The sequence below is a fragment of the Bolinopsis microptera genome, chromosome 10 (genome assembly GCF_026151205.1).
Source record: "Bolinopsis microptera isolate Bmic1 chromosome 10, MBARI_Bmic_1.0, whole genome shotgun sequence".
Taxonomy (NCBI): domain Eukaryota; kingdom Metazoa; phylum Ctenophora; class Tentaculata; order Lobata; family Bolinopsidae; genus Bolinopsis; species Bolinopsis microptera.
Window position 1 is genome coordinate 12,289,052 of NC_087081.1, and position 13,024 is coordinate 12,302,075.

Sequence of the window (13,024 nt, forward strand, 5' to 3'; positions counted from 1 at the left end):
GCAAATGTTGCCCGATGGCAAGAGCTACGAAGTATAGCGCGCGCCGGGCCAGATCATTAACAATGGTCAACGAATTAGTTAACTAAAAGTAAACTTGAGGAAATATTCTTTAGTGGAATATATATTTATTAAAAAACTTTATTTGTTAGTATTTTTATTATGGAAAGTGTTGTATCACGTTATAACCCCCACGTCCTGACGATACAGTGGAAGCCGCGCACTTCGTGCCCGGCGGGTCATACAACGCATAACAAGGAAAGTGGTTGAATTTAGTGAAACAAGGTCAGTTTCTCTATTCGCTATTGTCTCAGAAAATTTCTATTTTATTTAGGCAATGCTGAGTGGCAGAAATAAAGGACCAAAACGCGCTTGAGCTTGGGGCTGACAAACCTGAAGCCGCACATAGGGATTTTTTGACAATGTGTGGCTGTGTGCGCGGCGGGCCGGCTGTGTATATGGTTGACGGATGTTACTCGTCTATATTTCTTCGAAGTAGCGCGCGCCGGGCCAGATCATTAACAATGGTCAATGTATATGGTTGAATTTGAAATTTGAATTTATCTATAATTATAACATAATTGATAATATGTATTAATAGACAGTTTTTTGGAGTTCCAAATAGTTTCTGATTATTCTGATTTCTTGCGACAAATGATACTGCACTGTTAGGATAAACGACGTTTCAAAGTAACAACTTCTTATTGATGCTCAAATTATTTGTTATATAATAGTAGTGTTGAAAGTATTAAAATAAAATAACATGTATTGATTGTTTTGTGGTAAATAAAAATTGTGTTTTTTTAATACTTTCAACACTACTATATAACAAATAATTTGAGGATGTACCATGGAAGTCTAGAGTACCCGCAACAAGATATGCAGCTGTAAACGACTTGGTAACGGGGTGCATGTGAGCTCTGGGGGCCAGTGGCATCAGAAGACTGGCTATCAGCCTTGAAAATAAGATGAGTTCTTTAGATTCATGTCACATCTGCACTGCATCTCCATCACAATGACACAAACACTCTCTCCTTCACTACCCTACCCTACCCTAGCCTAGCCCTACCCCTCCCTCCTTTTACCTGTTGCGGGTACTCTGGACTGCATGGACATCCTTGAATAGAGGTATTTTATATAGTAGTGTTGTGGTATTATACTGTGTACATGTATATATATTCTATCCTATATATCAATATATTCTATATATATATATAATACCCATAGACACAGTGTTTCGTCCTATTAGGACTCATCAGTATGGCTCAAATCATCAAGGTTGGTTTTGCCGATGGCGGGTATCGATCCAGCAACCTTGCGATTACTGGCTCTGCTCCACGCCACTGGGCCACCAAGGCCTTAATAATATATATATAATACTGTATCTTTTATATACAAACTTTTCCTTACCCCCGCCTCCCCTTGCTCTATAAATTGTACTCAAATCCCACACCCAACCTGCTATTGACTTACTAAATAACCTCTATATCTCTACATTGGGCCATAGCAGTCCACCCCGCTCCCTTCCCCTCCCTCCCCTATTCCACCAAGCACCAACATCTCTCCAAATCACATCACAAACTTTCATGTAATTAGACCTTGTGTTCCTTTTTTATCTTATTTTGAAAATGATTTTGTTTAACTTTACCTCTCTACCTGATATCACTCACCCCTGTCAAAACTGTGTTACTCTCATTATCTTATTTTCAGGCTGTTGGTTGGTTTGATGGTGCCCTGGCCCCCATCTCATTATGTGCTCCCTACCATCTATTCTTCATGCAAGACAGAACTCTTACTGAAGATAATTCTCGATCAACGAGATCGAGAAACAACTCCTTTCCCCTGGATGGAAATGTTATTGACTTTACGAAACCTATCACCATCACGACGCCCAGATGCTATGTGCTTAGCAATCCTGACTCTGGTTGTAGAATCAGTCTCTTTCAGGATGTGTTTGCAAGCCAACTGTGTGACCAATTTTCCTCTGAAATCGAAAATACTGGCATCCTTAAACAGTACAACACAATCCACAGGCAGTCTCAGGCGCCACTTGCACTTCCAAGACTCTCGTCATGGTTTGGACCCGTAGACTATGCGTTCTCAGGAATCGTAATGAAAGCTAATTCTGTCTCCCAATGTCCTCGCCTTATTGCAGCATATCAGAACATGGCCGAAAACCTCTTCACACCCAACAACATTGATTGCTCCTCTGACTGCTTTTTGATCAACCAGTATAGAACTGGACGTGATTCCTGTGGTGAGCACAGTGACAACGAGCCAGAGGTCGACCTCTCAAAACCTGTCGTTACTCTGTCACTTGGCCAACAGCGCTGCATGCTCATCAGAGAGGCTAAGAACCCTGGAAATGCCATCACAGTCAAACTCGACAAGGGTTCAGTTCTTGTAATGCATGGTACTGATTTCCAAAAGAAGTATACGCATCAAATACCCAAAGATAATGTGATCACTAATTCACGTACCTCTGTGACCTACAGGACCTGCAGCTCCACTTTCCTAAGAAACCGAAGTGCCTTATCTACACCCCTGAAAGATATTTCTATCACTCCTATACTTGCCCCCAAGACCCCTGGAGTCTCAGGCTCACCATCGCTACCTCTGCACAACAGACGTAGATCCTCCTTGTCTCTGTCTAGCTTCTCACAAGTTGACACCAGCTCAGTTGGGTCTCCAGTGGCCAGTAGTTCTCCTTCCATAACCAGCAGCAAAGCATCAGTCTCTGATAGTGATACATTGCCTCTCAGCATAGATGCCATGCTTGAAGCCATTGATCTAATGAAAGACAAAACCGTGAAAAGCGAACTTTCTCGCCATGGCAGCACAAACTCTGGAACCCCTCTGGATTGTAAGAAAAGACTGAAGAAAGTTGCGAAAGCATGTCACAAACGCCGGAGCAGGCTTCTTGCTGAGCCTCCAGTAGTCTCAGCTGAGCCCGAATGCGTTACCCATTCCCTCCAAACTTTGGAAAACTCTGTTATTGATCTACAATCCAAAATAAGTCTACAACATAGCACCCTCCAAACACTTGTCTTATGTTCTGACAGTAATTCCAATCAAAAAGTTAGTGCCAGCCCCCCTAACCTGTCTAATGAACTCATCACTATGGACAAGAGACTTGAAAAGTTAGAGGATATAATGAGCAGCATAAACGAAAAACAACATGAAACTGCCACCTCCCTTAAAGCCTTCGAAGCAGATGTCACTGCAATTAAGAACAAAGTAGATGACTCTAAGGCCTGCCTACAGTCTCTCCAGCTTAATGACCGCACCAACCCATCAAGAAAAAAGCCATCGCCTCATCCTCAAAACCAGAACCACCCAACCCACAGCCCTAGTAGACAAACGCGAAAACCAAAAAAGGTCCTACTCCTACATGACTCCCAGATGAACAACTTTCTACCTGAGTCATTTTCCTCTGGGTTCAAGGTGGAAAAAATGAAAGTAGGCTCTTATACTGACATGATAAAAGACCACTGTATGAGAGATGTCATTAAACAGCCAGAGGTCGACTGTTACATTCTCCAGCTTGGAGTCAATGACTACAGATACAGAACCTGCTCTGTTAATAAAGCAATTGAGGATGCAAAATCAGTCATCGATAAACTCCTCTCGAGCTCCAGCGCAAAGGTTGTCATCTCCCTACCCACCCCAACCCCTGGATTAATCAGTGAACTTACCAACCAATTTGTCTCAGAAATAACACAATTTGTCTCAGCTAAAAGAGGGTTAAGTGACTTTTACCGCCGCCTATATACTGTAAACAATACTGGAAACTTTTCCCGTGCCATCTCTGCTGCTGAGTCATCCCAAGACTCTCCTAACCCGTTGAAGGAGGACCAACTCCATGTCTCAGAGTATGGTTTGAAAAAACTTTGTTTGAATATTAAACTTGGCCTATACCGTGCCTTTGGTATGAGATCCCCTAGAAAGCAGCCCCCTTCAGAGCGTTAGATTAACCCTAAAATTCAAGAAAAAACAAGTATCACGATCCAAGTCGCTGTGATGTCCTGGAACATCCAGGACAGCACAGGAGACGGGTCTAACAAATTTGAAAATAGCGAATTTTTGTCAATCCTCAAACAAGCTAACATTCTTTGTCTCCAAGAAACAAAGAAGCAAGTTAAGATTGAAGGATACCTCTCTTTTAATAGCAACCGCAAAAATTCACGCTCAGGAGGGGTCTGCATTCTTGCTGAAAATGGCCTAAGAAAAGGTGTCTCTAGTGTGCTTTGTAATGAATCTGATGACATTATTGTTGCTAAACTGGACAAGAACTTTTTTAAACTTGATTTTGACCTATTTTTGGTATGTTATTATATCAGCCCTGTATACTCGTCCTATGTCAAGAAGAATCCAGATTATACTGCTAATACCTTCTCTGCTCTTGACTCTATCTGTATCAGACTACGTCAAAAGGGAGAAGTTATTATGTGTGGCGATGCAAATGCAAGAACTGGAAAACTCCCAGACTATATCCTTTCCTGTAATGCACCTGCCATCCATGACATCTATAACGACATTGGACTCGAGCACGACATAGAAGAACCAAGAAATAATTCTGACCTTACAATATCTGAACCCCACTGCCAACACTTTCTTGACATGGTTATCAATAACCAACTCAAAATTCTTAATGGTCGTACCCTTGGGGACACCACTGGAAAAATGACCTGTCACAAATACAATGGAAGCAGTGTGGTTGACTATTTTATAATCACCTCATGGGCAAGAGATCATGTAAACTCTCTCCAAGTAAAAGAGTTTACATCATATTCTGATCATTGTCCATTAGTCTTGAAACTCACTACATTTGAACCATTTGTCGCAAACTTCCAGCTCCCAGACTTTTCTAACTTTCCTTGTGGCTATAAGTGGGATAGCAACACCTCCCATTCACTACAGTGCTGCTGATATAGCCTTAAAAGTGAAAAAGCCTCCCAAAAATTCTGCCCCAAAAGAAATGGTTCGACCCACAAGTCAACTCCTCGCGGCGGAACCTAAATAGGCTAGCAAACCGGCTTGGTAGTAAGCACTGTAACAGTATCCTCAGACGAGAATACTTTAAGCAACGCAACAAGCATAGCAATTTTGTAAACAGTAAGAAAGTAGCTTTCCTTAAGAAGTTAAATGAAGCTATAGAAGAAGGTCACATACTCGACTGGAAAAAATTTAAACGGCTTAAACAAGAACATGACACTAGCCCCTTACTTGACAAATTTGATTTAGCTAGCTTCCATGACTTCTTTGCATCCCTTTATAAAAAACCAGACCAGGAGCCAGATCTCACTCACCACAATCACAAACATTACCCTGAACCACCAGATCTGGATATCCTAAATAAGCTCATGTCAGAATCTGAAGTGACCTCTGCCATCAAAAATCTCAAAAAAGGTAAAAGTTGCTCAAACGACTTGATATCCAACGAGATGCTTCAGAGCGTAACTCCGCTTTGTCTCAAAGCCATCCTCAAAAACTTCAACCACTCACTGGTCTCTGGTTACTATCCATGGCACACCAGCATCATTACTCCTATTTACAAGTCTGGCAACCCTTTCAGCCCGGACAACTACAGAGCAATAGCTGTTGGTAGCTGTATGGGTAAACTATTTTCTAGCATCTTACTTGAGCGTCTCCTGCACTTCAAAAAGCTCTACTGCCCTGACCCAAAAGAACAACTAGGGTTCTCGAAGGGTGCTCAAACAAATGACCACGTTTTTACCCTTAAGACAGTCATTGACAAATATACCAAGGTTAAGAAAGCTCGCCTCTATGCATGCTTTGTTGATCTAAGAAAGGCCTTTGACACTGTATGTAGGGACCTCCTTCTGCACAAAATCACATGCCTTGGAATAACTGGAAACTTCTTCAATTGCCTAAGTGATATGTATAGAAACTCAATAGCTCATATAAAAATCTCCAAACTCTTGTCCCCTAATATTGACATTGGAAAAGGAACAGAGCAGGGACACCCCCTATCACCGGACCTTTTTAAAATCTATATCAACGACTTGTCATCTCTCCTGAAATCTGTTGGTGATTATCCTATTCTAGCTGACGTCCTAATATCACATCTGCTCTGGGCTGACGATCTTGTCCTACTTGCCCTAAGTCCCAAGGCCTTGCAAGACAATATAAACATCCTATTCGACTCTGTAACTCTATGGGCCTGGAAGTAAACATTAAAAAAACCAAGATTCTCATATTCTGCCCTCCTAAAAGAAAACAATCCTATGAAACATTCATTTTGGGAGGCCAGCCCATCCAACACACCGAAAAATACTGCTATCTTGGCATTATATTCCACAGAAATGGATCTTTTACAGCAGCAAATACTGAACTGAGGGCCAAGGCTCTCCGTGCTCTCTATGGCCTCAAAGGCAATATCGTCAAAGATGCCCTCTCTCACCGTTCCCTAAACATTCTATTTGACTCTCTAATAAAACCGATACTGCTCTATGGCTGCCAAATCTTATGTCCTCACTCAAAAACCATGAGATACCTCTCCAAAACTGATAGCAAAGCCAACCCCCAGCATACTCTCAGGTACATCTCACAAGACCACTATGAAAGATTCCACCTTAAGTTTATCAAGTGGTCCTTGTCTGTCCATTCAAAAGCATCAAATATAGGCTGCTGGGGTGAAAGTGGGCGCCACCCCCTCTTCTTTGAAGCCTGCAAACTTGCAATAGATTTCTATAGTCGTCTTGAAAGCACTGAAAATGAACTTCTCTCCGCTGCATTTCACGAGCAGATTATGCTGGGCCTTCCTTGGTACACCAACATCTCTAATCTTCTCACCAAATATAACTTCCCCCACTCATCCTCTTCAAAATCCAAGCTCTCTACCCAATTCAGTCACAACATGAGGGAAGAATTTGTGGATACCTGGAAATCTGCCAAGGCATCCTCACCTAAATTAGAATTCTACAATCAAATTAAACATGATTTTGAACCAGAAACATACTTAGGAGTGGTTAAGATCCCCGATGCTCGGAAAAGCTTAACAAGGTTTCGTATTAGCTGCCACAATCTTTACATTGAGAGGGGCCGTTACGAAACCCCCCTAGTACCAAGAGAACATCGATGGTGCACTTTTTGCTTTTTCAGCAAGGGGCTTAAGCCTATTGAGGACGAAATTCATGTTCTAACTGACTGTTTACTCTACTCCTCAGTTAGAGAAAAATTTAACTTCCATCCCAAAAATATTACTGACCTAGCCGGTTTGCTATCCGATAAAACACTAGACCCTACAAAATTTACTGCCACAGCAAGAGCAATCCATTCAATTCTCTCTGTGAACGAAAATTTTACAGCCTACTATAAGAGCCCAGATTTCCACTCAAATACTGGCCAATGCATAATGCTATAGGACCTCAAAAATAGTATTATAAAACATTTCTATTTTATCCCTACACATTTGTAAATAACTAGAATTGTGTAACCTTAAATTATTTCAGAATTATAACTATTGTGAATTCAATAAAATAATTATCACTTTTGTATCCTTGTATCCTTGTATCCTTGTATCCTTGTATCCTATATATTTAACATTTTGTTTTTCTTAAACAGCTTTGTGTCCCGTCACAAGGAACCTAGACAAGTGAAACTGTTACAGCCCAAAGCTTTTGTAAAACTAGCTAGGCTTTAAGCTGTTACAGTTCTATGATATCTGACTTGATTAATGTCAGTACCAGCCAGGAAGGTAATGGAGCGTTAAACTTTATTGAACTGGCTTAACTTTCCAAAAAGAGCTTTAAAAACGACCTCTTGAAACAAGCAGCACTTGGCAAAACTTTATAATAACTAATTTTGCTGAGTGACTGTCCTTATTAATGTCCAAAACACAGCAAAAAATAACTGGTTTTCCTGTTGTTGAGTTGAGTAGGATAAGTAAAACAAAACTATTTTGTTCTCTTTGGACATCGTTTGATTGTCTTTTGTCTTTTCTTTACGTTTTGTTTCGTTTCGAGATCGATTTCCCAACAACACCTGAATTGTCATACATTGTATGACCCGCCGCGCACGAAGTGCGCGGCTCCCCCTGTATCGTCAGGACGATAAAGGTGACCGTGGGGGTCGCAACGTGATACAACACCTGAAAGGGTATGGGCACCAGCAAACTGTGATAGGGATTGCCAGCAGTGATGACAAAAATTTTTTCGAAGTTTGGATGGATGACAATGACGGTGAAATTCTCAATCTCGGCTGTGAAACTCACCGTTTAGGTATGAGCTGAGGTGACTACTGAGATGAGTGAGTAAGGAACAAGAAAACACTTGTGTATTCTGCATAACTTAAGTCATACAACATACAATAATCTGCAATTATTGTTTACATTCTAATGAGGTATGATGTCCCATAAGGGGTCCTCAATAAATGTAATAGATTTGTAGTATTGTAATTAGTTTAGAGCTGAGTCTTAGCATCCTGTATAATTACATACAGGACGGGATTGTCGTTCATTATTATCTTTACCCTTGCACAAAGTGAGTTATTGAGGATAATATGCGATGAAATAGTGAATATATACATTCTTCAGGGCGGACTGTAATGTAGTATTTGTCCGAACTCTGAAATTAATTTTTAGATTTTGCAGATTTTATTTGTAATTTCACTCCCTCCCAACCTAATGTTAATTCCACAAATGATTGAAATTTGCCACCCCTATCCGTAGCCGGCTCGCTTCGCTCGCCGAAATTTTTCTCCCGCAAAAAAATTTTACGCCCCTAAAATCTTGTGTTCCTTATAAACAATAAGGTTGGGTACTTTTTTGGCGCCCCCTACATTTTTTTGCCGCCCCCTGAAGCAAAAATGGTACCCCAAATATTTTTTTCACGTCAAACGAACGCTAAATTTGACACCGATAAGGCGCTTTTTCCGTGAAATCAGACCTACAATCCAAAAAAATGCCGCCCCCCCTGCTAGCAAGGGTAGCGGGGGCGGTCGTTACGCCACTGATGGCGGGTTTGAGCCATGGACTTCCGATTCAATATTAAGATAGAAAACGATGGCGGGTTTGAGCCATGAAATTCACTTAACTCTTTACTGTTGTTATTACATTGTTGTAACTAAAGCCTTATTACCATTAGCAACTGGCATATGTTCAAGGGTGCAGGACTTTTCAGCAATGTGACATGCCCTAATGATCAAAGATGCAACCGCCCCCATTGTCCATTCAAACACAGTAAGTTATATTAGTTCAATTTAGAATAAACAGTGTATAAGTTACATTTCTTATTCTTTGCACCTTACAGCGTTACAGTAACAACGATCAGCTGCAATTAACAATAACCAATAAATTGGTTATTGTTAATTGCAGCTGATCGTTGTTACTGTAACGCTGTAAGGTTGTACTATACAAAATATTACCATATCTGCACTCATTTGTCATCAATAATATCATTGACTTCAACTATTTTAATCATTGAAATATCATTACCTTAGGTCCAGTAAACTCAGAACCTAAGAAAGATCCTCGACCAAAGGCTCTTCTGTTAGCTTCTTCGTCGGGAAACAGAAAACTACCTAGCTATGCACCTCAAAACTCACCCGCAGAGCCCAAAGTTACAGTTGATTACAAGCAGCTAATTCGTGGCTGTAAGTCTTACAAATCTCCAGGGAAGGAAGCAAAGCCCAATAATCTGTTTGAAAAGTTTACTGCACCAAATGTTCATTCTGGATCAGCTTCAAAACCTCGCTCCAGGTCACCTAGGAAACAGTTTGTTCCACCAAATGTTGATGAAAATAAGTATAGAAACGAAAGGCCCACATCTGGCAAAGAGAAGATGCCCCAAATTAAAAATCACATCGCTTCCTCAAATGTTAGGAATCATGAGATGAAAGGATCACATGGAAGTGACAGAGAGAAAGTTGAACGTCAAAAGAAGTCTGGAGATAAACCTTCTTTATTTGAGAAGTTGTCTGGTGTAAAGAAGCCTGCATCTGAGCAGGACTCTCATTTTTCTTCTGGTTCTGAAAAGAGTGGAGATGGGTCACCCACTAATGATTTCGAGTCTAACAATGTCAATGAATTTCCTCAGTATGATGATAGTAGTCAAGGAAAAAGAGCTGAAGGGTTGGTATACCGTCCTGGTGTTGGAATAACTTCTACTGTCTCTGGGAGCAAAACAGTTTCTCCAAAGAAAAATGATCAAGCAGACTTAATCCTGAATTCATCCTTAAATTTTTATGACCCATACAACAATTCAACTCCCACAGCAACAAGTCCTAGTAAAGCTAACTTTAATGACACATTTGAATATCAGCCATTCAAGCCTATCGACAAGCCTTTCTCAAAAACAGTTGATGTTTATGATAAAAAGCAAGCCTTAAACTCTTCGCAAGAAAGTGCAAATGCTAGTTTAGAGATTGAAGAAAGCAGCACCCTCTCAGATAATGATGATGAAACCCTCTTATCAGAAGATGATGAAATCCCTCTCTCTGATGAGGATGAAATCCCTCAATTACCTGAAAATGATGAACCATCAGATGCTGATGAATCTATACAGGAGATAGATGAAGTAGTTGAGGTTAAAGTAGTTGAGGTTAAAAATCGTCCTAATAAGCTTCCGATTAATAATATGCTGTCCAACAAAGAAATAAATATAACAAGAGATGATGCTGTTTTTGGAAAAAGTGATCTCTCTCCAGTCAAAGTCAGAAGAACATTCCAGAAGAAAAAAGCGTCTCCTGAAATCATTGAAATCATCAAAGATGAAGAAGATGTAATCATTGAGGCAGCATTTAAAAAAGATTTAGAAGATCAGACTCGCAAGAAATTGTTTATTGAGACCGCTCCAAGTTCTTCTAAAAAGTCAGGTAATTTCAAGGATGAACTAGAAAATTCAAGGAGTAAGAGGACAAAATTGATTGAAGATTCACCTGCAAAAAGTTTCGTGTCTCAAAAAAACAGCGCAGATGAAAGTGACAGCAGAGAATCGAGCATAGTCACTCCACAAAAATCCATTAAGTCAGGTGAGGAATCTGATGTTGAGGAGGAGACAGAAGAAAGGAAATTGCAAAGGCAACAAAAACTGGAGGAAATAAAGCTACTTAAGGCAAAGATATTCGAAAAACAGTGGATGCAATCAAAAGAATCTTCAAGCTCTAGTGCATCAAGTAGCTCAAGTGATAGTGACTCAGAAGTTAGTGGTTCTGAGGGTACATCAAAGAGTGACCAATCTGACTCTGACTACACGATAAATTCTGATGTCTCAGTAAAAAGTGAGCCCACTGAAGAAGCCGACACTGAGACTTCTCCTGAATCCAATAACTCTGACTCCGAAGTTTTGCCAAAGCGAAAGCGCAAAAGGTTGTCCTCCCCACTTCACAGTCGTGAAAATACAACTAAAGTTAAGCCTATCGAATCTTCTGAGGAACGTAAAGAACGAAAACTACAGTCTAAAAGAAGTAGTTCTAAAAATTCATCCCACAAAGATGCATCAAAACATGATAAGCACTCTTCAAGAAAAAGCATTCCTAATCACACTATCCTGATAGAATCTCAACCCTCCTGTAAATTAAAACGAAAGAAAGATCCAGATTCTGGCAGCAGAGATAGAGTTGAACACAAGGAAAAGGAGAGGACTCACAGGAAGGAGAAGGAACATCGAAAACATGGAAGGGAGGGAGAAAACAAGCTAAAGAGAAAACACAAGCTTAAACCTGGAGCTAGTGCAAATGTGAGGTCCGACCAAATAATCCCTCACCAACGTAAAATTGCTCAAAGAAAGATGCAGATAACTGAAAAGTATGATGATCGAATGTGTAAAAATAAAGAAGTGGATAATCGGAAAACTTTCTATGGAGCTAATAATCCCCTGATGTCTAAATATAAAAAAGAGGTGAGATAACATATTTTCATTGCGAATTTATTTATCTATTCAACGAATAATTTCGTCGGATATGTGATGAAATCTTCTCCTCAAACCCGAAAATTCGAGATCTCAATTTTAATTAAAGATTTGCCTACTTGATACTTGCCTATTTGCACTCCCTCATAATTTTACTTTCAGGATTTGTCCCACTTTGATCCACCCACCCCTCCCCCTGATGAAGATCCTCATCGCTATGGCAACCTTGGCAGAAAGAACCGGGGAAAGAGAGTTGCTCACAAACCGACAGATACTCACGCTAAAAAACGGGAAATCGTTGCAAAATCTCTGGAAAATAAAGTAAGCTTTTTTTTTTATCGCATCAAGAATTCTAATTAATAAATCAATCATAACTATATTTGTTTTAGAGTGTCACTATAGTAACATTGTTGCTGTAAAAGTTTTATAAATAAACTTAATGTTACCAAGGTTACAATTTGTATATGTAACCAATAACTACGGTCACGTGATATGTAACTATGGTCACGTGACATGTAACTATGGTCACGTGACATGTAACTATGGTCACGTGTATCAGGTAAAACACCCTGGGGGACCACGTCTGGACATAAAAGAGAGGTCACATGTTCCCGTAGCTATCAGACAGACACGACTAGACTACTTTATAACTGAGTACCTGAAGGTGTGGCCCAATAAGAAACAGAAGTGTTTCGATCACGGGTTAGTTTTGTTGTTTTTAACCTTGTGTGAGTTTTTGCTTTTGATAGATAGAATAATTATGTATCATATTTTTGAGTAAACATTGGCTAATACCTTAATACTTCTGGTCAGTCCCTAACAAAAAGTTATGCTGATATTTTTAGTGTGCTTGTAGCGCAAATGTAGCTGTGTGGTAATATAGCAAGATAATTTATTAGGAGCTAATATTTTAATTAGGTAAAAATCATTTTGAAATAAACAAGAATTGCGCCCGTTGTTTCGTTTTGGCGGACGCTAGATTTCCATTTCACATTTACTATACATTTAAGTATAAGCTCCAATCAGCTCACTTCAATCTTCATGATAATTATATTGATAAATTATGCATCAAATACGGGAAACACTTGCAGAAATTCAGTTCAATTGCCGTAGAACTTAACTAGTATTATCTAGTATTATTATCTAGTATTAACTAG

The 13,024-nt window shown here is 39.9% G+C and overlaps 2 protein-coding genes across 5 annotated transcripts in view; both read left to right on the plus strand.

Annotated features, from left to right (window-relative positions):
• The window catches only part of LOC134822325 (putative RNA exonuclease pqe-1), a 36,104-nt gene that overhangs the window by 18,683 nt on the left and 4,397 nt on the right, over nucleotides 1-13,024 (plus strand). Inside the window, exons 2-5 of the mRNA XM_063833317.1 lie at nucleotides 9,105-9,199; nucleotides 9,460-11,858; nucleotides 12,030-12,188; nucleotides 12,427-12,569. Coding sequence (XP_063689387.1) covers nucleotides 9,115-9,199; nucleotides 9,460-11,858; nucleotides 12,030-12,188; nucleotides 12,427-12,569 — 2,786 coding nt within the window. The 5' untranslated portion in view covers nucleotides 9,105-9,114. The remainder of the gene's footprint in view (nucleotides 1-9,104; nucleotides 9,200-9,459; nucleotides 11,859-12,029; nucleotides 12,189-12,426; nucleotides 12,570-13,024) is intronic.
• The window catches only part of LOC134822326 (protein Aster-A-like), a 98,215-nt gene continuing 86,004 nt past the window's right edge, over nucleotides 814-13,024 (plus strand). For all 4 annotated transcript variants that reach the window (XM_063833320.1, XM_063833321.1, XM_063833324.1 and 1 more), the window contains exon 1: nucleotides 814-837. The gene's annotated coding sequence lies outside the window, so the exon portion shown is untranslated. The remainder of the gene's footprint in view (nucleotides 838-13,024) is intronic.